This window comes from Pipra filicauda, unplaced genomic scaffold (assembly GCF_003945595.2).
Source record: "Pipra filicauda isolate LSUMZ 115617 unplaced genomic scaffold, ASM394559v2 scaffold390_size662804_pilon, whole genome shotgun sequence".
In the NCBI taxonomy this organism is placed as follows: domain Eukaryota; kingdom Metazoa; phylum Chordata; class Aves; order Passeriformes; family Pipridae; genus Pipra; species Pipra filicauda.
This window is the reverse complement of record NW_024104521.1, coordinates 89,921-116,369: the sequence shown is the minus strand read 5'-3', so window position 1 is coordinate 116,369 and position 26,449 is coordinate 89,921. Positions and strand designations below refer to the sequence as shown.

At 47.8% G+C, this 26,449-nt stretch overlaps 1 protein-coding gene across 3 annotated transcripts; it reads right to left on the bottom strand.

Annotated features, from left to right (window-relative positions):
* On the bottom strand, nt 1–26,220 carry ARHGAP19 (Rho GTPase activating protein 19). 3 transcript variants are annotated; one of them, XM_027721537.2, is made up of 12 exons: nt 26,143–26,220; nt 13,198–13,463; nt 9,069–9,149; nt 8,507–8,716; nt 7,714–7,940; nt 7,109–7,195; nt 6,161–6,226; nt 5,247–5,435; nt 4,456–4,554; nt 3,774–3,866; nt 3,206–3,274; nt 1–2,714 (listed from the first exon to the last, which is right to left on the bottom strand). In XM_027721537.2, exons 1-12 carry the CDS (start codon nt 26,202–26,204, stop codon nt 2,658–2,660), a joined length of 1,506 nt encoding a protein of 501 aa, XP_027577338.2. In that variant the 5' UTR covers nt 26,205–26,220; the 3' UTR covers nt 1–2,657. The 3 variants fall into 3 exon arrangements, with proteins under 3 accessions (XP_027577338.2, XP_039240988.1, XP_039240989.1); XM_039385054.1 differs by lacking the exon at nt 26,143–26,220 and adding an exon at nt 25,016–25,083; XM_039385055.1 differs by lacking the exon at nt 26,143–26,220 and adding an exon at nt 16,292–16,334.
* Nucleotides 26,221–26,449: the final 229 nt, after the last annotated feature.

Below are 26,449 nucleotides of genomic sequence, written 5' to 3'. Positions count from 1 at the left end.
TCACTAAAAATAAAAGCATTTAATGTGGGGTTTTCATATGAACACACAGAAAGGCAACAGTCTGCAACAGTACTTACATAGCATATATAAATAAAGACAAAGATTAAAAATACTTTGGAAATGACAGACTCTGGGAACAGTTAGCGGCTGCTCTGGGAAGAAGCATCCTTATGAGTCATTGCACAGGGCAGACAAATGAGACACATTCAAGCATGACTAAAACTCTCCTGTGCCTGGGAGACAGTGTGAACGCATTAGGACTGCAACAGCCAAAGTCCTAAAGGCCAAATCTGTTACCCACCACCATCCTCAGCATAGGGAGCACAGCACCACAGGCTACAGCCAAAGGCACCAAACCCCTCCTGGGACTGCCCTGTCTGTAGACAGCATCCACCATCCCTTTGGCAGGTAAGGCATCTGACACATGCAGAATGCCTGGACGATGCGCCATAGGTAATTTTTCTCAGAGCTAAACAAATTTCAGCTGTGCCAGGAGCCAGACATCAGTAAGGGGGGACAGTAGGAAGTTATATTCCTCTCATCCATGTGGGAGAAGGGTATTTAGTCTTAGGAACAAGACTACCTTGCCAAGCAGACACCCATAGAGAGAGATATGCCCAAGTAAGTTAGGGACAATAGGAAGAGGAATGAACAAACACTTCACCCAGCAACTGCTACTGATGCAAATAAGAGCAGAGGTAGCAGAACCAGACCCAGCTCTCCTTGTACTGCCACTTGACTTTTGGCTGTGCCTCTTCTCTGTTCAGAGGCAAAGCCAAGATCCCCAGGTCTCTGCTAACAGTGGGTTGCAGGGACAGGGCAGAGGTGCAGTCAGCAAAACACACAGTGCCCTTTGGAGAAAAACACATAGACAGCTTCATCCCCTGGAGGGAATGATTACAGACACATTCAAAAAGCACATACTACTGCCACAGCAAACAGCCTCTGCTCTTCCTCACAGCATCCTTGCCAGCCTGGTCCCTGAAGAACCGCAGCTCTTTCTTTGCTGTGACAGAGGCTCCTAACACCAGCAACTCACATGTCGGTAGTTCCACTACCCCCTACATTTTCAAGGTTCCAGCCTGGGGTCAGACTGGGGACAGGCCCCCTCAATAAAGGACCAGAAATCTCCCTTTATACAGAACAGCAAAAGCTTTGTATCTAAAAAAAATAAATTTAAAAAATCAGAATTAAAGAAAGTGACAAATTCCAGCTAAGCCACACAGGTCTCCGATGCCTTGTTCTGACAGCTCCAGCCAGTTGGACTGAACTTTCTGCTCCTATCCCAATATTCACACCTCCTGTCACCAGATGTTTCAAAAAGCTGTCAAGAACAGAGCTCTAACTCCTGCTAGCTGCTGGTTCTTAAAGATTAGAAGACAAGTATAATTGGATTCCAGAGATTATTTGCTTTGCTGAGAAGGGCTGAGAAGTGTTTAGATGGTTCCCCAGCTGATTAAATCTTTATTTCACAGTAGTGACCCTATGTGTATCCTACCTCAGAGTGCCTGCAGACACGTTCTTGGCAAGATCGGCTTACTGGAGTACTTTAGCTTAACAAGACCACTGCCACTGGCCAGCTGTGATGGGGGTTTATCTAGATGGTTTAATCTCATTTCTGCAGCTCAGACCAAAGAGCTGAATCCACCTTCAGCCCTTTCCCCCAGTTTAATGACTAATGAGCCAGTTGCCTTACCAGCCGTCCAGATATCTTGAGCCAAAGCCTTTGGCACAATTTGCAGATGATCACAAGTGGCTGGAGCCTTCTCTCACCTCTCACGCTGCTCACACTGTTTTCATGCTTCGCACACAGCCACAAGACTCTGCCTGCTCCAGGCACCGTTACTTCCAAAGACTAGGTTGTTCTGCCCCAGACAGCTTTTGCCAGCCTCCTGCTCTGCTCAGCTTAGCCTCCCTGGGTGAATGCACAGCAGAGATACTCCTTGCTCAGAGTTGTGTCACTGAGATATGAAGGCAGTGAGCAAGGGCTGCCTCCAGCTCTAGCTAAAACAGAGGGATGAGTTTATTGGGGATGCTGCTTTGCCCACTTGAGATGATGGCATCCAGAGCCTCTCCCCTCCCCCCAGGCCCATCCTGTGCTATGTACCATTTGTGCACTCCAGCCCTTTGCAAACAGCAGAGCAAAATGGAGCCCAGAAGAAGTAGAGAAGGGCCTGGCTCCAGAGGAGGACTGGAGGCAAGCTGTCAGGGTGCAGGGTAAAGGTTGCAGTCCAATGTTCTCACTGCTAGCAGAGGGGAGGAAGCAAAAACAAGGCAATGTGTTAAAAACTCAGAGCAGAAAAGCAAAAAATTACAGCCTAGCAACATTGCAGAGAAAGCTGGGAGTGCACGCAGGGCTCTGCAATGAACAGGGCTCTCCTTGTAAGCAAGCACTCCAGCTCTTCCCAGAGTCAGCAGGTCAGACATGCTGCACAAGTTTTGGTTAGATAGTGGTTTGCCCCATAGTAGAATGAAATATAATTTATATACAGAAAGAAACAAGTCCCTGCAGTCTTTGCAAAGGTCCAGTTTCAAGAGTGCTGCCGTGTTGCTGAGGGTGCCGTGAGCCTGCAGCACTCCCCTCTCAGTGCAGCGCGTTATTTATTCACAGCTTGCGAGGCTGGGCAATCCCCACCCATGCGTTGGTGCGAGGCGATTCAGAGGGATGATGAATCCTTGGAAAGCAGGAGGGTTCGCATGCGTCTACAGGATTCCTGTAGCAGAGAATTAGAGCAATTGATTGCTTGAGACACAGAATGCTATGCAAGAAAAGGTTGACATTCTCCTCCTGCAAGGACCCTCCCTGGTATCCACCTGCAACACCTTTTATTAAAGCAGAGGTGAGGCAGTGAGCAGACAGGAACAAACACAACAGTCCATCTTGGGCTGCACCAAGCTCTTGTCCCACTGCTACCCTGACAGGCTGTTAGCAGTACCCTGTGCTGCCAGCTTCCCTCTGCTTCCTGTAAGTGCCAGCCTGCCAACTCACAGGTAGAAGGGCTGTATCCACCTGCTGGGTGAAACCCTTCAGGGTCTGGCTTCCAGAATGCCACCTGCCTGCAGCTCAGCACAGAGCAGACTGCTGTGAGCTGGGGCACTGCAGCTGTCATAGAGCCTCGAGTGTGTGCTGTCACCTCTGCAGGTGTCAGAGCCCAGCACATCAGGTTCCCCACAGGAAGAACTGGGGGGAGAGGGAGTGTCTCACCTCTTTCCGGCCCTCCAGAGTTTTCAGCTTCGCTTGAGACACGTGAGCTGGAGAGCCACATTTCTGTAACTGGACAAGAGAGGGCAATAGGAGTAAAGAGCTGGTGAATGAAGTGGCATCCACACCCTTCCCCAGGAGCAGCCTGTACCACCAAAGGGCATCTATCACCCAAATATACTCTTAGTTTGTCCAAGCCATGGGACAGCCTTACTGTATGCAAGCAACAGGTTCTGTACAACTTGTGGAGGAGGATGAGAGAGAGGGAAGGGGGCACAAGCCAATGCCCTAGGGCAGAACACAGCCAGAAGGACAAAACTGGAGTAGAGGCCCAGTGCTGCTACCCCTGCCCTGATGCTGCCCTTGCCATCTGCTCTGCTCTTCTCTCCTTTCCTCAGAGCAGCTTCCCAGGACCTTATTTTGTCATACAAAAGAAAGTTGGAAACCTCTTGAGCACAGAACAGCAAACAGTTCCCCAAGGATTGATGAAATGAGTGCCCAAGTTGCACTCAAACTCCCCTCACACACTTCCCTACCAACAGCTTCAGCAGTGCTGAGAGAAGTTTCTTACCAGTTGGACATTCTCTTTGCTGACCCGTGCAGGCTCTGGTGTGGTATCCCTGCTCTTCCTCTCCAGGATAACTGGGGTTCCCAAAACTTTCCGCTGTTGTAAGAAGAGAGGGCTGTTGGCTAGTGCTTTGAGTGCAAAGTGAAAAAGAAAGAGAAGGAGCAGGATGCATTGCTGGTAAGCAGTTGGATGCTGGGAAAGAAAAAAGGAAGCCAAGCTGGGACAAAGATTGCAAAGCAGAACCACCTGAAATACCACGTCATTAGGCTGGGCCTGCCTGACTGTAAAGGGTTTGGGAGCTGACCTGAGGCCCGGCCAGGAGCCCAGCCTGTCAGAAGCAGGTACATGCTGCTGTGGAGCAGCCCATCATGTGCTAAAACCTGTGCTAACATGCTAGATTACATGACCAGCTTCCTGTCAATTCTCATCTCATCTCAGGAAGCAATCAATTCTCCAGAAAGATGCACAGATCCTACAGCCATGTGTTTCAAGATAATTACACTTTATACTAACAAGACATTGTCACTGTGATGCCTTTTCTGCCCCAGTAGATCTATGTTGTTTGGCAGACAATACTTTGAACAGTCCCTGCCTTTGAGGGTCTCATTCAAGGCAGGACAAGGCAGAAGCAGAGAGCAACATCAGAAACTCACAGCAGAGAGCATGGGTAAGAGGCTGCTTTTACCTTAATGAGGCCGCTGAAGGAGCGCGAGCGGGCACGTCGTGGTGCTGGGGATGTGGGTACATCAGAGCCAGGAGTGAGAGCTGTAGGATGCTTATTAAACTAGGAGGAAACATGAGGGCAGTATGTTAGCACAGTTACACCAGTCTCTTACTGCTGTGTGCTGCTCTACCTGCTGTCCCAGAACTCAGTTTGTCTCTTTCACATCCCAGAATAGAGGAGCAGCTCAGAGCCGCAGGGATAAGAAAGCAAAGGAAGGCCATATTTCCCACCCAGCATTACAGGGAGTTTGGGTGCGAAGCTGCTTTGTGCTGGCTACTAGATTAACCAAAAGCAGCAGGTGTTGGAGTAGAAAGGGGGCTGGGCAGCAGCTGGAGGCTGGCAGCCATGACTGGTGCTGACCATATCAAACAGTCTGTCTGGAGCAGCAAGTTGTCTTGGGACCAAGAGGAGACCAGTTTGTCCACTCCCTGGAGGCAAGAGGGGACAAGACTTTTCCTTTTCTGAAGGAGGAAGCTCAACAAGGCCATGATCAGGACTGGAAAACTGCTTGAAAAACAGAAAGCCTAAAGCACAGCCTGATGCAGCAAGCTCCAGTATCAGTCACATCCAGACATATCCTCCTTCCCTGTCTTCTTACAGCTCTGCCCCTTACACAGCCCAAAGTCCACAGTCCACTCTCCCCAGCCCTCCCAGGATTAGGAGCAGCTCTCAAGAAGGCGCTGCCTTTAACCCCGTGCCCAGGATTGTGCTGACAAGCACACCCCAAAGATATCTTTTTTTCCCCACGCTACCTGCCGGATAAGCTTCTTCTTCTTTGCCGAGTCAGGCATATTGTGGACATGGCGGAAGAGCTCCTTCAGTGCCTCCTCTGTGCGCTGCTGGGTCTCCTCCTGATGGCAAGAGTCCAGCCGGCTTCGCTTTTGAGACTTGAGGGGCTGCAGCTCCTTGGAGCCAGAAGACGTCAGCAAATCCAGGTCATCCTGGGAAAGCGGAGACAGCAGTCGCTTGCCATGCTTTAATCCCAATGAGCCACCCATCTAAGCCAGGCTAGGAAGAGTCTCGTGAGCTGCCTCAACACTAGTGAATGCACAGGGCTGTGTTTTCCCTATCCTTCTGCAGCAGCACTGCACCAGCAGGCCCCGTGCCAGGAAAAGGTGACAACAATACAAAGGTGACCCCATTGCTTCTTCCTTCCCCTCCCAGATGCCAGCTGCAGAAGCCCTTCCAGGTTTGAGAAGGATCAGTGCAGCTCCTCACAATGCATCTTCTCTCTTCTGCAGCTAAATGAGGCAGGGAAGTATTTGCTAGCAAGACACAATTGTCCCAGTGGCAGCAAGTAGCCTTTATCCCAGCACCTCTTCCAAGCAACCTGGCCATGGCAGCAGGCATGTCTGTCTGTTTGGAAGGCACAAACCCATCAAAGGAGCAGGTGCTGCATGAACTGGACACACGGAGCAGGTTTGCTCTAAACAGGGGCCGGTGGCTTTCTTTCCCTGTGCTTTTGATTAACAGATGCTGCAACTCTGTCCAATTTCCCTAATGCAGCCACCTGCACCAGCACACCATATGCTTCCCTCGCTCCTGGCTTCTGACAGATCCTCTTTTGTGACTTGGTTTGTTTGCAGCTTCTATCACTCACAAGGATCCCTTCATAGCATCACAGCCTCTGCCCTTTAATGGAGGGCACTGCATTTGCTGGCCTTACCTTTGATGTGTGGGCTCTGGATCCCAGATAGTGCAGCCTGGCACACTCCCGGATGTACACTGGAGCCTGTGACGATGAGCAGAGAACAGGCCAAATATATGTTTAGCATGTTTGGCCTTGGGGCAAGAGTGGCCACAGCAAGAGCTGCTTTTCAACCATACCACACAAGCTACTTGTATCAAGACTCAGCTACTTAGGGAAGACAAAGCCATGGAATTTCACGTCCCCAGTGCAGTCCCTGTTCACAGCTTCCTTTACATGCAGGCAAACAGCAGAAGTGAAACTCACAGTAGGAAAAAGTTCCTGTGGAACCCTGCTCTAAATGATTCCCCTAGCTCTGAGCTGGCCAAGCAGGGGCCTGACAAAAAGGGCAGAAGGGGAACTTTCTATGGGAGGACTTTCTGCAGAGAGCAGATACCTACAGTGACCAGGAAGGTCCTGAGAAGTCAAGAGACTGCCTGTTGTAGAAACATTTCCTGACTGCTCTACAGCACCCTGCTCAGAGCTAGTCAGTGCCCGTAACAGTGGGCTGACTACCATTTGCAGAGAAGTTCACAACAAAACAATGCACTGTATTAGGTATTCGGCTCGTGGCAACACTCAGCCAGGACAAGTCCCTTTCCTTATCCTGCGAGAACCCTAGTGCAGCCCGGTGAGTACCTGCCCCAGGAGCCACGCTTCCAGCTGGGCAGCAGGTGCTGGTGTCCAGCAGAGGGGAGCGTTACACTGCACCGTGCTGCTGACCTGCCCAGGCAAAGCCATCTCTGGGGCTGCCTGCCCAGCAAAGACCTCCCTAGTCACTAAAGGAACAGTTTCTTGTAGAAATCCTCCTTCCTGCAGAAGAGAGCCCCTAGAATATGCACTTGACCCCTGGAATCTTTCTGGACAAGGGGCATTCAGTCTCCTGCTGACAGAAGCAGGGAGAGCAAGACCCCAAAGCACACTTACCTTGAAGAGTTTCTGAGAATGTTTGATCATGAAGGTCACTCCATTGTTCAGCTTTGTGATATTTTCCTGAAGGTCATTTGCTGTCACCTGGCAAGAGGACACAGTCAAAAGTGCATCCATTAGAAGGGGAGGAGGAAGGATCTCTGCTGCCCTTGCTGTTTCTGGGACATAGACACACAGTGCAGCAGCAGGAGACCTGCTCTGAGGTGACAGGCAGGCAGGGTTCACAGCACACCAACAAGCAGAGCTCACAGAGCCAAAGCTGCTCTGAGAGGAGAATCTGACAACTCTGGGGCCAAACAGTTCACCAGCAGCACAGAAGCTGGAGCTGACTTTCTTAAAAGAAGCATGACTGTACTGTGCTTTCAATTTTACTGAAAAAGATGATGCCTAAATTGCAAATGAGACCTATGGCAGGCCTGGACTGAACACTAGGACTGAATCCTGCCAGGAAGCTTCACCTCTCCATCGCAGTCTCCAACCCTCACATCCCTGTGTCAATACTTAACCTTCCCATCTTGGTTCTTCCCCTACCAAGGAGACCTGCCAAGCCTCTGCTGTCTATATTGCAATATCCCACCCACAGACACCGAGGCACTGCTCACATTTCTGGGCCATAGGATGTGGGGTGCAAACATGAGGGCAAGATTGTGGGCAGACATCTTGTTCTTGTCCTGCTTCTTGGCGGTCTGGTAGAGCAAGTCCAGGAGCAGTTTGAGCAGACTGCGGTTGGGAGCGGGAAGGATCAAAAACAGCAGCTGGAGGGCTTCAATTTGGCGCTCTTTGTCTGGAGTGCTGGTCTTATTCCCCTTCTCATCAAACAGTGTCAAGTCTGCCAAATCAGAAGGCAGAATGTGAAGGACACACATTACCTTTCCTAACAGCAGTCTGTGGCAACCAGTTATCCTTCCCTCTTCATATTCAGATCTCCTACAATCCCCTACACAATTCTTGGCCCTCCATCTCTTTTCCCCCCAGCTCCCAAGCTCCCCACTTAATGTATTAATCTGTGCTACTCCTCCCACAGAACAACAGAGCTGCTAAGAGCTGTGATGGCTTGAAGGCAATATGGAGGAAGTTCACATAAGGTAGTTCAATAACAGTTATTAAGTACACAGAAACCACAACTTGCTCAGGAGAACCCCAGACACAAAACAGATGGAGACCCAGGTTACCAATGTGGGCTTTACTCCTGAGTTATCTGAGAGAAGACTAGCTAGACAGACTTGGTCTGATTCCTTAGGATTTTCAGCTCCAGTCTTTCCACCATCACACTGAGATGGCAGGAAGATTCCTTCTTATCCTGCCTTTAAGGAGTACCCTTCTGCAGCCTAGAGTGCTTTCTAGGAGGCTTGTTCCAGTCCTTCTGCTCATCACTGCCTCTTGCTGCTCACTCACCTGCAATTTTGAGGTGGGCATGGAAGTGCTTGTGTGTCAGCAGTGGCTCTGGTAATTCCCCCAGGAACATCTTAAGCAGGGTAGCCACATCATTGGAATGAAACTCCCCAGAGTCCAGGTCAATATCTGTACCACTGTTCAGAGCATCCTTTAGGATCTGTTGCCTGATGCTGTTGCCAGGCACTCGAAACAAGCCTTCTGCTCTCAGATCTGCTTGGCAGAGGGGAGAAAAAAGGGCACTGAGTAATCAGAGGCTGATTCCCATCTTCTTACTAAAGCAGTTCCCTCCTCTTTCCAGAGCTTGACAGCAAACCTCAGTGAACTGCATTCAGATATGAAGCTATGACTTCAAGCTAGCTCTCATCAGTAGAAAAAGTCCTTGTACAGAGGGAAATAAACTAACATATCTGCTAGGCAATTCTGGGGAGTAGTGCAGTGCAGTTCTGCAGTGCCGAACTCCTGATGCTGGAGAGATCATAGCTTTTCACTCTGCACCAGAGACCTGAGGTGGGCCAGTCAGATACCCATTGGGATGGGAAGACAGCAAGACAGAGCCACTTACTTTTGTGCAGATACTCGATTAGCTGAGAAACCTGTGCAATGCCTTCTTCTGTCAGTGGTGAGCCAAACACCACCCCTTTCTCTGCAGAACAGAAGACAACATGTTCAGGCAGCTCAGAGCCCAACAGCCACAGAAATTAATGTTTCCCAAAGAACAGGATTTCAGCATGCAAAGACCAGTGCCCCAAAATGCTAAGGGTGAAGGTCACAAGGACACCCATACACGTGAGATATCACAAGCACTCCAAAATAAGACACTTTATCTCACCATGCTGTACTTACATGGGCTTGATCATCCTGCTTCTTACCTCAGTTTAATTACACTTTTATCAGCTAAAGCAAACATTCTCTAGCCCTTTAAAAGAAAACAACACCAAAACAGATGCTTCAATTTTAAATGGCACAGAATCTGCATGCCTGAACTTTATGGGAACAGCTAAGTGGGAAGGGCAGATGTGAGAGCCTGGACTGCCCAGGCGCCTTCCACATTGGCACTCTCCACACCCAAGAAGGAAAGTCCAGATTCATCCTCACTGTGGCTTGACATGAAGTGGAGCAGAAAGAAGAGGTGCAGCTACTAGTTTATGGGAGAGGAGAACGTGCACTTCTGGGGAGATCAGACATGATCTGACTGTCTCACACTGGCCTCCTTTACAGGGATGGGTAATCCCTGGAATTCCCTCATCCCAGTGAATCTCTCTTCCATGTCAGCTGCTCTAGCCTAAGTATGAAAGTATGAAGACTGAACAAGGAAGAACTCAAAAAAAAAAAAAAAAAAAAAAAAGGAGAGTAGGGAAGGAATGAGCTGGGTCCTTCTCCATAGGGAGCACTGGCAGGTCCTCTCACTCTTGGAGTCTGCTCCCATGTCATGGGGTTGTTACAGATTGAACATCAGCTGTCAGCTCCAGAACTCCACTAAATAACACAGGCTGCAGCCCCAAAACGTGGAAGCAACTGAGCTGAAAGGAAGGAGATCCCTGCATAGAAGAAAACATTAGATGAGAAGCCCATTTAACTGAAGGGCATTTGTTGAACCAGTGCAGAAAACTGTTCTTATCCAGAGAGGGACTTCGCAGGTAAGACAGTGATTATCCAGGAGGACAGTGTTGTCTAATAAATGCAGCCTTGATAGTGAATGGATTTTTCTGTCAAACACACACACAGCCAGCATGCTCTGCCCCTCAGAAAGCTGAGACAACTCCCAGGGGCTTCACTGACAGCAACCAGAACTCTGAGCACCACACTTCTTCCCTCAGATGCACGTAGGTTTGGACTGCAGCTGTAGACGAGATACTGGATAGACCGTACCACAACATGCTGACTGGGACTGAGAACTGGAACCAGGTACAAAACTGATTTGTCCTACCCTTGCACTCAGGCTTCAAAGAGCAAACAGATTTAAGAAAAGAATATTCCTCTCTTCTCCATGACCTGACTAACAGGAGCATGGATCACTTATGAGGGCAGGCTGGACATTTGCACCATTTGCACTGAGGATTTCCCTCCTTATTGTTACAGGTGATAGCCCATCAAGAAGTGCATTGGCTGGTCTGATAAAAGTTATCTCTGCTGCAAGCTTTGTCTTGCCTCTTCTTTTTCCCCTGCCACAGCACATTTTGATTTTACTAGCTTTTGGTCTGTTGTACTACAGATCTTACTACTCTGTGGTGTTGATGCTCACAGCATGTGGGAGAGACCTGGTTAACCCTATGCTCTTCTCTAGCAGCCTTCCTGTGCAACTAAATTTATTCCGCCTCAAGAATGTTCTGCTTTCTTCCAGGACTTCTAAAATACATGGTAAGCCACCAGGAACTCCAGCCTCCTGTTAAATCAAGAACTTTCTGACCTCACTCTGATAAAGCACATGCTTCAGTCTTGCAGGAGAAAGGAGGCAAATGTGAGCTCTTGATCCACGTGAAAGATCTGAAAGGTTTGAGTGCAAAGGGAGAGAATGGTTGGCAAAGATTCTTGTCCTTGAAGAAAACTAAACTCATTAGACATTCAACAGATAGAATCAACAGTGGCCAGGAATAGAAGAGGAAAATACATCTTCTTGAGACATGCAGGGCCTGACAAATTTGATTTAGTTTTGAAGTCAGAAGCTGGTATCTGAATGAGAATTTGATTCTCAAAGAAACTTGAAAGACGTGTCTGGAGAACGGATGCTGCGTTACAAAGGCTTAGATGTTATTGTATGACTGCTTCTGAAACTAAGCAGCAGCATGAGATTGAGTTTCCTATGCTCAAAGAAGTTGTATTTGCAGTTTGATCAGCTCTGAGCTCTGCGGTCCTTGGCCTCTGGCTTTGAAGAAATAAAACCTGTTTGTTCTATCTGGTCTATAACATGAAGAAAAACAAACGATGGCTCCAAGATGAAACACACAGTACACAAAACTGATTTTCTCTGTAGGCACAAACTTCTTTTTCTCAGAGTTTGGCCAAGGAGTTCACAGACAGTGCCTGTCAATGCTGGGAGACACTGCCATTGCAGCCTGGGAGTGCAGCCAGCAGACTTGGAAACATCTGCTAGCTGTAGCTGTAGTGAGACACACGGCCATGGAGACATCTGAATGGGGGAAGACAGAGCTCTCGGGGGAAGAGAACGAGTCGGAGATGTCAGGTCTGCTAAGAGCAGTGCTCCAGCAGAGTATAGATAATTAAAAAAAAAATTAGCTAGATAGAGAAGGCTCACCAGCCCCTGCTGGAAGGTTTTGACAAGAACATGGAGGTTTCCAAACACACTAAGAAAACACTTCCAGCTTGGTTACTCACTTGTTTCTGTTTGTCAAGTGGCAAGTGTTTGAATTTAAGGTGTCCTGCTACTCTCTGGGAACTGAGGCAGGAGCAATAACAGGTATGAGCACAGTCTAACTGCAGGTTAGGGGCAGCACAAAGACCTGTTATTATGGAGCAGCAAGGTAAGTCATGGCAATATTAAGTAATTCTCATCTGAGGATGCTAAAAGACCTGATTTGCAGTATTTTATTTTCCCAGGGTGTGTGTATCTATCAGGATTCCTGCTGAGTGAACCAGAAGTGGAGGGCTGAAGCTGGCACCTGAAAATTCTGTCTGAGCAGTGAGACTGCAAAGCTTGTCCTTATGAAATACAACAGAAGAATAAGTTTGGTAAAATCAGAAGCACTTAGAGACACTATATAAAGGTTGGAGACAGAAAAAAGCCACTCAGACACAGCAATAACTCCCTTCTCAGAGGTACTCACAGTAGCAGAACTGCTCAAAGGAAGGGGAAGACTAATCAGAAGTGTTCAACTTTAGGCTGCCAACATCTGAAGGCAGCTCCTTACAGCTTCTCTGCCAGCAGCCTGCCAGTCTAAGCTAGGAAACCAGAGCTGAGGAGGGATGTGAGGTGCCCAGATGGAGTCAACTTCTGTCTAGATAAGTGAGGAAGTTTAACTGAACTTATCAGGAGAACCACGTTCCCCTTGAGTGTGGGCAGAGGTGGAAGAATGCACACCCACTGTAGCCACCCTGCCCCGAAAACACCTTTTTAGTTACAACAAAACAGAGTGGTAAATGCCAGCCATTGAAGAGGAGAGGATCTAAACGTAACAGTGCTCAAAAGCAGATCTCAAACTTCTAAGAAGGGCCTAGGGCTAATGTTTCATAATTAAGACAGCTGAACTTGAAAGAGAAGATAAGAATAGTCAGTTTACCAGAAGAAAACTCCAGCTGAATCCTTGTCTAAGAGAAAAAGAAATATGTCACCTCCCAGGGTTGAATCTGAGCTTAATCAGAGTCAGTTTGCAGAGCTTTGTCACTGGATTGGGATGTGGATCTGAGCAGCACTAGCATTTGGATGGGAGATGCTTACAGATTTCTGAGCTGCACAGTGGGCAGCTGACCCACTGAAGCCAACCTAACATACACCACAGCAATAATCCCCAGAAAAAGATACTCTCAAAGTGCAGGGCATTTATAGGATCAATCCTATGGCCTGTTTCGCTCCTTTCTAGAGGTTACATTCCCAATGTAATCAGAGATTACAAACGTATAATATTAAGCATTCCACACAAGCTCAAAGCAACAGGCTGAAAGTTTTGTAAACTACATGTAAAAGATGATTACAGCATCACCCTAAAGGTGGGCACCAGACATCATGCCATACTCACCCTTGCGCTTCAGAGACATCAGAGAACGAAAAAATCCAGAGGCTGTGCTGTTTGCCCCAGGCAGCTTTGGGTCCTCTTCTCCCATTAGCTGGGCCAGCTCTGCCCCAGGCAAGTCAATGAGCCTGGTAATATTGCTGACAACCAGCTCTGTGAACACCTCTGGTTTTTCATGGCGCAGCTTTTCCACAAAGAAGTCAGGATTGAAGATGATCGGTTGGCTGCGGAAGGAGGAGTCATTGCAGATGACAAAATTGCAGATGGCATCACTGGGAAAAAGGGAAAGAGGAAAAAAAATACTCTTCATCACTTTGTTTTTTTACAGCCAGCTGGTCTGCCCTGAAGGAGACATCTGCTGACACAGGAGCTACCAGTCTACACCAACAGCACTGTCTGACTGGTGAATGTTCAGCACAGCACAGTTACATTTCCCTATGGAGCAAAAACATTTCTGGACTGTTTGTACAGCACAGTCCAAGACTAGCACCTCCATAGCATGATGATGACATATGCAACACATTGCAACATCCAACTAAAACTTCAACTACATCTACATGTCTACTACTAGTTTCACTGAATCTACTTCCTACTAGCTCAGGCAGATATGACACCCAATATTTTACAATAACTTACCACTCTAAGTCACGAAGAAGTTTGGTTCTATCTCCCTTCCTCCCCAGAAATTCATTCCCAGTGGCCTGAAAGTCTGAAACACAACCTAAACTTTTTCATGGCCAGCCTACACTCATCAGTTCCCACTATTGTTACCTCATCCCTACCTCCCTATCAACAAATAGAGAGTTCCCACATCCTGGGACTTTGTTTTTGAGATCATAAACATGCAATAACATGAACCCTCAGTTTTGCTGCAGGTGTGGTCAAATGTTCCCAGGTGACACGTTGCCACCTCTTTGGTTACTGCCCTCTGCCAGCTCTGCACTCTGAGTCTGGAGTGAAAAATCATTGGCATGCATCATGCAAGATCAGTCCTTGAGGAACCCCTGGTAGCCTTTCTCCTAGAATATCTCTTTTTGGCTCATCCAGTTCTTGCCTCTTCTTCATGCTGTCCTTTATCCAACCTCCCTATTCTCTAGTGACACCTACTTTCTCCATTTCATAGTTTCTCACGTGGCATGGGAAAAGAGATGCACCTGAAACAGTGCTCTGCTAAGGGTTATTTATAACAGGTACATAGCCCAACCAGAGGATAGGTACATTTACCATGTCAAAAGTCAAATTAAGGAGTTATCAAAGAGATACCTCACTTTAATCAGAGCTCTTAATGCTCACACTTAACTCTTAGCCCAATTTCCATCTACTTCTAGGTCCACCATTACCATCTTCCCACCACTATTTCAAACACCTTTCTGCTTCTGATGTCAAGCCCACAGGCTAGAGTTGCCTAGCTTGCTTCTCCCACCACTCTTTTACTTAAAGGTGAGGGTTAGTATCATTCTTCAGTCACGAGCTACTGCCCTGAAGTCATACTTGGCTATAAAGTGCTAGCCTGGCCCTGGTAATGCGTGTGTCTGTTCTTTCAGGGCTCTGGGTGTAGGCTGCCTACCCACCCGTTTACATACTACGTGCTTTCACCATCTGACATTCCCAATCCTTTAATCACCCTTGGCCTCTTATATAAATTCCTTTCCACTCTTTCTACGTCCATCCTCATCTGTGAGCTCTCGTTGGACACCATTTTCCAATGGCAGCTGCCACAAGTGCAAAGGTAATAAGAGATCCTGTGCTCATGCACTGGGGATCACACTAGTCCCTTAGGTATGGTGTGGAACTTGGGCCACAGAGCACGTGCTCTGCCGAACACCCCCAAGCCCACCAAAGGCTTTCCCTTCAAAACAAGCTTTTCCATACAAGATCGGAGCACCTTAACCTTACTCTCCTCTCTGCTGAAGGGTGGAGACCATGTCAGCATGTTTGGGCCATGCTGGGTATATCCATGCTCACTGTCCAACACGCCTGCCACCGAATGCATTTGCAAACCACTGAATGTTATGTCCATTGGCTCAAGCAACAGAACACTTCAGCTACTAGTTCAGAGATCTCAGCAACCTCCTGTTCTGATGTAAATCGACCGTAGCTCACGATGGGGAGGACATCAAAGCTCGTACTGCCAAGTCACCTGAACCCTAGCCCACCTCCATGCAGCATCTGCGAACCCAAAAGTTATCTGAGCTACTGCTGTACATCTTTGACCTGAAAGACTATCTCCAGGATTTTCGGGATGCATGATCAGAATATGAGAATAAAAGCTGTGACTCAGGCTCCACAAGGAGAAAGATACTTGCTGAAACAAGAAGAAACCAGGCTCTCAAGTAGCACTTGCATCGTGAGAATCCATACAAAGCCCTCTCCCCTTGCCACTGCTCTCCATGGATGTCAAAGATGCCTTCAAGAGGATGGAAAGGAAGAAGGTCTGCAAGGCAGACTGCAAGGCAATCTGCCAGGTCCTCTAAAATTTTAGAAAGCTCTCAAAGGCTCCCAGCTGCATGGCTCAGAGTGGCCTAGCAAGCACGCTGCTGACTCCAAATGGGGGCCATATTTTTCTGAGCACCTCCCAGCCTGTTTTTCAGCAGTTTGTTCTCTGCAATAAATCAAGACCAGAATGCAACAACTTGGTATCAGCTGAAAAAAGCAATTGCCAATTGATCTGATCATATTCGCATTTCATTGCACACGGCTAGAATGCACAAACAAGTGCCAGCTCTGCCCATAATGTGGAGCAAGCCCTTTGCCTGAAACCCATGACAACTCATTCTGTCGCATTACAGATCCTGAGAAGGGTTAATAGCAAGTGTATAGGCCCAGTGACCCTGCCTGCAATGATCCGTTCACTCTTATTCACTCACTAGCAGTTTTGTTTCCCCACAGAGAAGATATGCAAATACTTTGCAGCAGTTACATCAAGCATCACAGATTATCTGTTCCGTCTGACAATTAGATATCTAGATTCAGAGAAAGAAAATTAAACAATTTTGTCAACTAGAACTGACATGACTTCTCTGCACAGCCTGTATTACAAGTTGCACAAAGTTTAACAACATTTAATGCAAAAATAAATAGAAAAAAGTAAATTTCTTACATGAGTGCTGAGAGCTTTTGAAGAGGCATTAGGAAGCAGAGACAGGGAAAAGAACTTGCTCCTTGTTTCCAGCAACAAAAGAAACCTGCCTGTCCCAGCACAGCCTATGCAAATTCCACGCATGCTACAAGACACAAGGGCGCATTATTGGGTCTGAAAGGCCCCCTTGGCACACACTGGGCATCAGCCTTCACACAGAGACAAAACAGAAAAGAAAAGCTGGACAAATTGATTCATGTCTCTTGCCAAAGGCTGCGTAGCTGGAGTTTAACGGCAAATAATTCCTACATAGAAACCGGGGTTTTGAATTAGGACCAGCGTGGTATTAAGTGCTCTCCACCTGTATCCAAGAAGAATCCACAAAATAGCTCCAAATCTACCCTGTGTTTACCATGAGTAAAGCCATGCAAACACATTCCCAACAGCAACCAAGCACAACCAATGTTATGGCACTGGCAGGACAATAGCTGAGAGCCTTAACTGCACAACCCCATGCCCAGAAACCTTGCTAGAAACACTCTCTGCTCCTGCCTTTCACATTTTCAGATCCTTTCAAAGACAAAGCACATAAATCGGCCCCTCCAGAGCTGGAAAACAGCACCTGGCCATTGCTCCTTGCTACCATTACTGTGCCACCATGGGCTGTTCATCCACTCCAGGATACCCCATTCCATGTTTCTCTGGATTCCCATCCAGTTTCCCTGCCTGCTGCAGCTGGGACCAGCCTTGTATACTCTTATTGTGGTATGGCACTTCAATGAGCTACTTAATTTTCAAAGGTCACTTTATTAGCAGCACTTCCTCGCACAGAAAATTTGCCTTTGTATCATTATTGCTAATCAAAATGGAAATGTGAAGCAAACCCCTATTTCTGAGCAAAGATAAAGCCCCCACTGGCTTCACACATAATAACCCTGCCAATCCTCACTGCTGCACACCATAACCTTCATAAAGAGCCATGTGCCCCATCTGCTGTTTTCATGTCAAAAAAGGGAGATGGATGTACTCTACCTACACTCACAGTTTATATAACAGCAGAAGAGTGGAGACAAACGTATTCAGGGAGTTTCTTGCCTTTTTTTTTGCTTTGCTTGCAATTACAGTTACATTTTCTATATGCTGTGATCTCAGATTGCTTTATGACACGTCAAAAGACAGTAAAATAAAGGAATAAATAGCTTCTTCTCCAATCCCAATGAATAATAAAATCTCAATGAATAATAAAACCTTGTAGTAATAGGGTTGTGATTAAGACAGCAGATTAAAAAAAATGGGTCTTATATTGTGCTGAGATTCTTGCCATTCTAGTATCTTTCAGAGCCAAAGCCTGTGATCCCAGCCAAGTCACAAAGAAAGCTGTCTGTCACACACAACGTTTTTGCTTCAGGCATGACAGCCCCATCATTTCATGGGGAGTGGATGGTGCAGGAGGTCAAAATCATGATGGATCAATTAATCCCTAAGGTAACTAGATCCAGGCCAGGGAAATGCCTTGGAAACCCAGACAAAAATGAGACTTTAACTGCCAAAACCTGATGAAACCTGTGGTGCAAGAGCTCTGCAAGCAGGCAGATCACCTCATGTGACAGCAAGCTTGCATTTGGATAGGTGAGACTGAGCGGTTTAGTAGCTTTCACAGATCTGACATTGTTCTAAGTCCACCCATGTGAAGGAAGAAAGAGGTTCAAGCAACATGAAATAGAGCATAAGGAGAACACAAGTAAGCCAAGAAAAAAGAAAAGGAAGTGATACCTTTGGGGCAAGGCATTAGTCGTGTTTGTCTAACTGGGAAAAGTAGATACACTGGAAGCTGCAGATTTCAGAGGAGCCTGATTTACCTAATTCAGGGGGCAAAATCCATCTCCGGTGCCATTTTGCACACTTGGTATGTCATCACTAGGGCACCTGCACTTCAGACACAGCACAGTAGACAAGTTTTACCATACAGGAGTAAAAGGATTAAGAAGCTTTTGAAAATAAGGCAGATAATTAAAAAAAAAAAATCTCCCTCTATAATAACAAAATCTTTAGATTATAAGAAAGAGCCAGACTGCTACCAAATACTGAGAGCAGGGTGATAAGCAGGCAGTGCTGAAGAGCACAAAACATGAACAATTCTTTGCCTGGCTAAGCACAAAGGGAGACAGGACAGATGCGCACAGGCTTGGATTTCCCCAGGGAGGGAGAAGTAGCATCGTTTCCTATGTTGTGCCAGAGTAAGGAATCAATTAATGAGGATGTCTAAAGACAGTATTTCCAGAGTCAGATAGGAGCCATCCCAGATTTTGCAAAGAGATGAAAGAAGCATAGTGGAATTATATGGAATCATTTTAAGTACAAAAGGACTAGAAGACAAATTATTTCCTAGATTAAAAAAAAAAAAAGTAGTCTAATGGGAATGGACTGCAGAGACATTAGAAATGACTTCACAGTTAAAGTTGCTTTGAGGACTGTACTTCAGACTGACATTCTTGTAAGATGGTGTAACAAAGATCACATTCAGGCCTCACACTTGGCACCCTAACTCTTCATAGGATTACTGATTTGCCTCTGAAAAATGTCAAGAAAAACACGCAGCAATTTTTGCCTAGGGTTATACTCATAAGGTCTTCAGGGGCAGAGTCCTTTTGTGATGAGTACACAGTGAACAGCACAGTGGGTGCTGATCCTTGCCTACTGTCTCTAGCCTTGAGACAAGAAAGTCGCATGAGATAACGCTGCCTTTTAAATTTTGCTTTGCTTTCTTCACATTTAAATAGCTTACACAGAGTGATTCAGCCTTTTGGCTGTGGGAACCAGACAATTATATACAATTTAAACAGCAAGGACTTGGAGAAGAAAGCTGCTGTTAAGTGATGGTAGCCTGTGCTGGACAACCTGGAATTAACGTAACTCCTGGTTATCTTTTGGACATCAGGTAGATTGGTTATCCAAGTCACTGCTATCATCTATGAATTCAAATTCTGTCTCTGTGAAGGATTCAGACCACAGCAACATCAGCTACACATCTGTGATGTGAACCTGGATGAGATGGACCTATCTGGGAAGATAAAAGGGTTGGAAGGGGTGGGGGGACCGTGATTTGGAAAAACCTGAAAATGCAATATATTACCAGTGTCAAAGAAAACTGCAGTAGCGAGACAGCCTGATATATGTGAAACATCAAGAAATTTACGTTTCGGCATGAAATTTCTGAAGTTTGACCTGAGTGAACTCTTTGTGATATTTTTAATAATAGCCACTGAAATATTTTAGAATCAATCAAGCAGTACTTCAATCAGCCATCACCACAACATCAAATGCCTTCTAGTGCTAGGCGGAAAAGAATGGAGAGGAATTAGAGAGGAACCACACGTTCACTGTGGTGCTCTTCACCAAGTTTCCTTCCCAGTGGCACCATCACAGCTCTGGATGCTCCCACGTTCTGTGATGGCTCAGCCTCCTATCCAAAACCCTGTAAAAGATGCAGAAACGCAGCTACCACCAGAAATCCAGTAATTTTACATTACAGATAGGGAAGCTCATATGTCTGCCTTAACATCAGAATAACACAGTTGAACAGTGTTAAATAGCAATGCTGCTCTGATTCTCATGATTGTCAATGCAGTCTAAAGTTTGTGTCTCTATTTTAATATAAACCCCTACTGGGAGCAGCTATAGAAGAAGAGTCTTAGATCCAATCCTGATTTCACTGAAACCAGCACCAAAACTGAATTTTTTTAGATGGCAGCAGCTGCCTCTTCTCGTTACTGATCTACTCACTTTTATCACTGTGGCATTGGGAACCTCGGTCACAGCTGGGGACTCCACTGTGCTCGGTGCTGTACAAACAGAACAAAGGCAATACCCTGTCTTTAGAGGGCTGATAGCTAAATCTGAAATGAATGCTGGAGGGACAGAAAAGAGGAGGAATCCCAAGAGAAGAGGCAGCACTATCAGTCAGCATGACTGATATAACTGAACTCTGCCAGCTTTTCTGTAGACACTATTAAAAAGGAGGGCGAGGAAGGACAGGAAAAATAATCAGGTCACACTGCAGACATTTAGAAGAAATCCAGCTTCTGCACGAGGGGCGACATGGGACTGAGCACAAAGGAGCTGGTTTGAAAGCTATCAGGCAGGGATGGCTGGGACACAGGCTGAGGAGGCAAGAGCTGAGCTCCAGGCGCTGGCTGGGAGCCGCTGAGGAGGCAGCGACAACAAGCCAGCAGTGCCAGGTAGCTGGAGGAGCCCAGCAGCACCACAGGGCACTGAGTGCCCACATCCCAACCCTTGCCAGAGGGCAGAAGGGCTGCAGCCTGAGGAAGCCCAGCAGCCATTTCCCACCACCCAGAACATGCCAGGAAGGCATGCTGCCTTCTTTGAGAGGTCACCATAGCCTGAGGCGACTCTGTACAAAAACTACTGATGTATTTTGCCTGCCCCAGTCACATAGTTATAACCACGACAAAACAATGCATCTTTTTTGCTTTATTTTACCAATTTAAGCCATTTGCTTTGTGAATAATGTACCATAGATCTGAGGTACCCTGTGGGGCCACGTGGTATTTGCCCTCAAAGCTGTGTCCCATGTCTAGGACAGGAATTTTGGGCCTTTTCTCCCTGTGTGCTGCAAAATTACCCACCATGACCTTTGACTATGCGTCTACAAACTGTAAAGACACATCCTCTTCCCATCGACCCTAACACCTTTCTTGTGTAATCTAAAATTTTTTACTAAATATCTGTCCATGGACTCTTGCCAACTTACTGCTCTTCAACTACATCCACATCCCAGGTAGGAAGTTTCTTCCCACTTTTGCCAGCTTGGTCCTTAGCTGAGTGGACTTAGCAAAGGCCACATGTGTCTGCTGTATCCCTAGAGTGTGCTGGTGGTACTTTCCAGTTGCCAACAATGATAGCATTCCCTTACTCTCCTCATTTTAAAATGTCTTTAACTTCTTTACTTTCCCATTTTGAGTGTACTGGAAGTCAATAAGAGGCATGACCCAGTCCTACCTATCTCCTTGGCCTCTAGCACTCAGAAGTTGCTGCATGCACCTCTGACACTTGAAGATAACAGCCCTAGGGCATCCTTCAGAGGCAAGCTAAGATGCAGTTCAGAGACAAGCAAAGATACACCATGTAGGTGCTTCTCAGTCCCGTAGCTCCAAGCTAGTGTCCAGGCCAGAGCAGAATTACCATCTATAATAAGCAGTCCACAACAATCAGGTTTACTTCTGACATGAAAAAATCAAGCAATCACACAAAAACAACACAGCAAAGTTAATAAGCTATTCCCAGTCTGGGAACTCAGAGAAAACCAGCAAGGTAGGACGAGTGCTTTCCTCCAGCTCTACCACAGTTCAATATGCAAAATTGGTAGCCCTAACTGGCACCCAGGACACATTTGGGAATCCCATTCCATCAACAGTTAGTACTCGAGCAAAGCATCACAATGTGAGTACAGTGTGCTGCAGCACTCACAGTTGTTTGACTGCAGTTGTTTTTTATGGACTGAGAGGATACTAAGACCTGGGTCAGGACCCACAGCCAGCTCCCACCAGCACTGTTGGGTGAGATTTTGTGGTCACAGCCTGGCAAATAGAGGACAAAGGTACTCAGGAACCACAGCTCTTGGTTTTTTTCACTACACTTCTGTAATTCACAACGCTCTGGAGGTGCAGTGAGCAAGCTGCATGCTTGCATCTGTGTTTTGTATCACAGTGGTGTTTGGAAAGGATGACAGCACATCAAATCCCTTCTCATCAGCAATCCTCTGCAGACACCGCTGAGTATGTCAGAGGCCACATCCCTTGTTCCAGATGTGTAAACTCTCACAAGCTGGAATTGCGATGAGGAACACCTGGATGCACGCCAGCATTTAAATAAGCTGGTGACATCTGCTCAGGGCTGCCGAGGCACACAGATAAACAGGCTGGGCCCGCCACAGAGCAGCACAGCATGTGGTACCAGAGAGACAGAGATGCACAAAGCAGCCCAATTAACTCACCAAACTGAGCAGTGTGGGGGCCTAGGGCTTTTGAAGGGGATTTGGGCAGGCTAGGATGTCAAAAACTGGAATAAAGTAAACAGACACCAGAATTCATATGACAGTAACCTATACTGTCACTTTATGCAACTCTCCCACACTGATCAGATACAGCTTCTCTTCCCATCCTGCCTGACAGTTCGTCTCTGTCTGGATCCACCCAGTTTCACCGCAGACTCCAGGGAATAGTGATATATTTATATACTGCTCCAGGGGCCACTCAAGAGGATGCAGAGTGGCATGTGCATGAGGAAAGCTCCAGGAACCCCTGAGAGCTTGTGAGGATGTTCCCTAAAAGGTTTCCTGCTCTCCAAGGCACGGACAGCCTTATCATGCTTCTCTCCTGTTATATGACAGCTTGCAAACAGGGCTGTAGGAATGCCCATATGGAAGTCCCAAACCATAAAGCTATGTTTCAACCTTGAGTATAAGCTTCAGAAAAACAAAAAAGAAAACTAATACCATCTCCCCTGAGAAATTCCTGCCTCTGAAAATCAGAGCTGCCACATTACTACTCGAGAAGAAAGGATGTTTTGGCTGGACTCCAAATCATTGAGCTTTATAGGCCAAAAGCAAACACATTAAAAGTTCTTGTAAGCCAGCTGGCAGGCAATTATTTAAGCAGCTTATCACATTCCCTACTATCTACAGTTTCTGAAAATAAAATTTATGAGAAAAGTCCAGATAGCCTAATTGCAATTACCTAGCGTAGAGGGGAGAAAGGTCAAGAGTCGGGGAATGAAGGTTTTGCACCTTGGAGAAAAGAGCCCAACACTCTTCTCAGGTACCATGGTAAGTGTAGCGCATTACCTGGACAAGAGGCCAGGAACACACCAGATGTGAAGCTCTGAAATGCAGTATCAGCCGCAGCCACGGTTCCTCCCATTTCTCTGCCCGTGCTGGCTCCTAGACCCCTGTGACTTAGGAACATGGGAATACATAGTGTCAGTCCCAAGGATCACAGTGCAGGTTTAGTGACAGCCTGCACAACATCAGTACAGCAGGTCTGTGACTGCACCCAGCAGACCATAGGGCAAGGAAAGGGCTTCAGCTCCCTGTTCTTGCCTCCAGCTAAAGAACAAGTAAAAAAAGAGATCCTAACAGAAAGAGCTAAGTCCAAAACAAGTGGAAAATACAAGGCCTCAGTTGTGACCAGGAGCCCAACACAGTGTACAGAGGGACAGTATTTCCAAGAGGAACTTGACTTCAGTGCAACCATTTAATATTAGCCAACATTTCCACACTGCCCCATCTCCTTCCCATCTGTTCATGCCACTTATTAAATCAACACACAGTGAGGACTGTTGACCTTTAGGACAAGGAGTTTGGTTTCTCAGCAGTGTCCGGCACTCAGTGCTTCAGTTTCAGAGTGAACTGAGTGCCCAGGCACCTTTAAAGGTGACATTTTCACAGGCATGTAAATGTGCACACAGCAACAAGGCACTGGCCAGACTGGCAAGGAGACGCAGAGCTGCTTTAGGCTACGTGGGAAGCAACGCTCCCCCTTCATACAAACAGACAATAAACTGAAGTGTAGCAGAACAAGGATCCTGTTGTCCAAGCCCACCCCAGGCCCTGGATGAGAACAGGACAGAGTGTTACACACAAACATACAAAAATACTGCAAATGCAATACAGCCTTGGTTTTGGATCAGATGTACACCTGGCAGGACTTGGACCGAGTACAGGGTCAAACACAAGTTTAGGTCTCAAAAATTCTTATGAGGGCTGTGGAAAAGGGAATGTTTGAATAAGATTGTCTGCTGCTCCCAGGATATCTTCAGAGAAAAGTAGCCATGTGTTCAGACTTGGCCTTAACTCTGAAATCAACCATTTTTTCTGCATGACCCTCAGCAAGTCACTTTGACTTTTTGCCATTAAGTCATGTTTACAGTGAACATTTTCCTATTTACAGTAAAACACAGATGGTAATTGTGTCTCCTTTCATAACCTGTTTATGGTATGAGCTCTTGATGTCCAGTTGTGCAGTGACACTCTATCAGGCCATTTCAGGAAGATGCCTCATGGCTTTTTCTCTTCCACTCATCCCACCCCTGCCATATCAAATGGCGGACACAAGTGCCTGGCAAAGCGTTTAGGCTCTGCTTGAATCAGACCTTGTTAAAAGCATTCATTAAACAGACAGATGTTTCTCTTTTGAAATTGAGCACTGTGGCACAATGCAATCATCATTCTCAGTTATGATGAGCCAGGCAGAGGTTAGAAAGACCACAAACAGAAGAGAGGCCCACACAAATCACCTTTTGTCATGGTCAGTAACATTTGGTAAAGAGTTTAAGACAACCAGCTTTTATTTCCAGTCTTTAAGTCAGCATGCTAAAAACCACACACACAGCATGCAAGCTTTACTAGCTAACCTGCACTTCTCTCCAGATGAGAGTAAACGGGGGCAAAAGCACAATAGAAGCAAGCTTTGTGGTCTGTGTGGTGATAGAGCAACAAAGCAAGAGATCGATTTGCTAGCGCTACCTGTGGGTGACACGCAGTGCTGGAAAAAAACTTGTACTTCAGGCTTGGCTTTAACACAATCACTCGCTTGGTGTGGGGGGAGTACATCCTAAGGACAACTGCCAGCATAGAAAAAATAAATTCAGTCATTTGGGCTGATCCAGGCCACGTTTAAAATGCCTTATCCAAAAGGGCATCTTAAGTATTAGCTGCATAGAGCATACCAGGTCCAGCATTTCAGGCACTCCCTGCTCAAACACGCTGCAATGAGCACCATCTCTTCATCCCTCCTTCCAGGGCAACTCAGGCACCACAGCAGTGCCGTCAGGATGGGTCCCACTCCGCAGAGAACAGGAGAGCACCACCATGAATCAGGGTGGGTATGTATGAGGCATCAACCCTCAACTGCATTTATTTATCCACAAGAATTGCCATTCAAGTGATAGGCAGTTTGCAGCTCCGCACCACATATGCAGGGAAAAAAAAAAAGAAAAAAAGGAAGAGATGATGCAGCCTTTTATCAGTCACCCGACAACACTGTTCCAGCGAGATGCTCATGCAGTCCCCACTATTTTAACGGCAGCAGTCACAAAATGGTTATGCATCCAAAAGTACTCGCTAAAGGTGAATTACGTGAAGCTGACATCGTTTGTGTATTTGGAAAGGCAGAATAACGCACGCAGAGTGCACAAAGCAAAGGAGAAGGAGGGTCGGATGCGAAGCGAGTCTATATAGTGCCATCACCCTACCAAACCCTGCAACTGCCGAGAGCTCGGCGCCGGCTCTGCGGCTGCAGGAGGAACAAGCCGGCCCGACCACAGCACAGCGGTGCCGCGCGGCAGGGCAGAGCTGCACGGCGGGCACGGCGCCCGGCCGCCCTCCCGAGGGAACAGCCCTTGCCCGCGGCGGGCGGCTGGAGAGGGATCTCTGCCCTTGCAGCGGAGCGGGCAGCGCTTCCCTGCAATGCAGCACCGGGATGCTGCGGGGAGCCCTCCTGCTCCGCCCGGCCCGCCGGGACACGGGCACCGCGGGGACACGTGGTCCTACCGCGGCCCTCGCGGGGCTGCCCGGCGGGTCGGCCGAGCTCCGGAGCCGCCGGGGCGCCGGGCAGCGACAGCTCCGTTAAGGCGCCGGGGCCCCGCGGGCGGCGCAGCAGCGGGGACGGCGACAGCGCGGCTCGCACGGGCAGCGCCGCAATGGGCGGGCCGAGGCGCACCGGACAGGGCCTGCCCAGCGGCTGCTGCGGGACGCCCGACCCGTAACGCGGCAGCGAGGGGCCGAGGAGGGCCCGCCGCCGCCGCCGGCCCGGGAGGGTGCGAGGAGGTGCCGGTACCCGCGGTCCCGGTCCTACCTGCCGCCGCCGGGCGCCGGTGCTCCCGCCGCCATCTCATACCTGCCGCTCCGCCTGCCCATTGGCCCGCCGCACCTCCCCCTCGGCCCCGCCCCTCCTGCGGCGCGCGGAGCCATTGGCTGCGGCCCGCCACGCCCCGCCGCGATTGGCCGGTTCGAATGGGCAACTGCCGATCCGCGCGCACGGCGGGGAAAACGGCCGCCTGTGCCGCGCGCGGCGTGCTGGGAGTTGTAGGCCGGCGGTGTAAGGCCGTGAGCGCCCCGGCGCCCCGAGTCTCTCACTGAGCACCAGAGCAGAAACAACAACC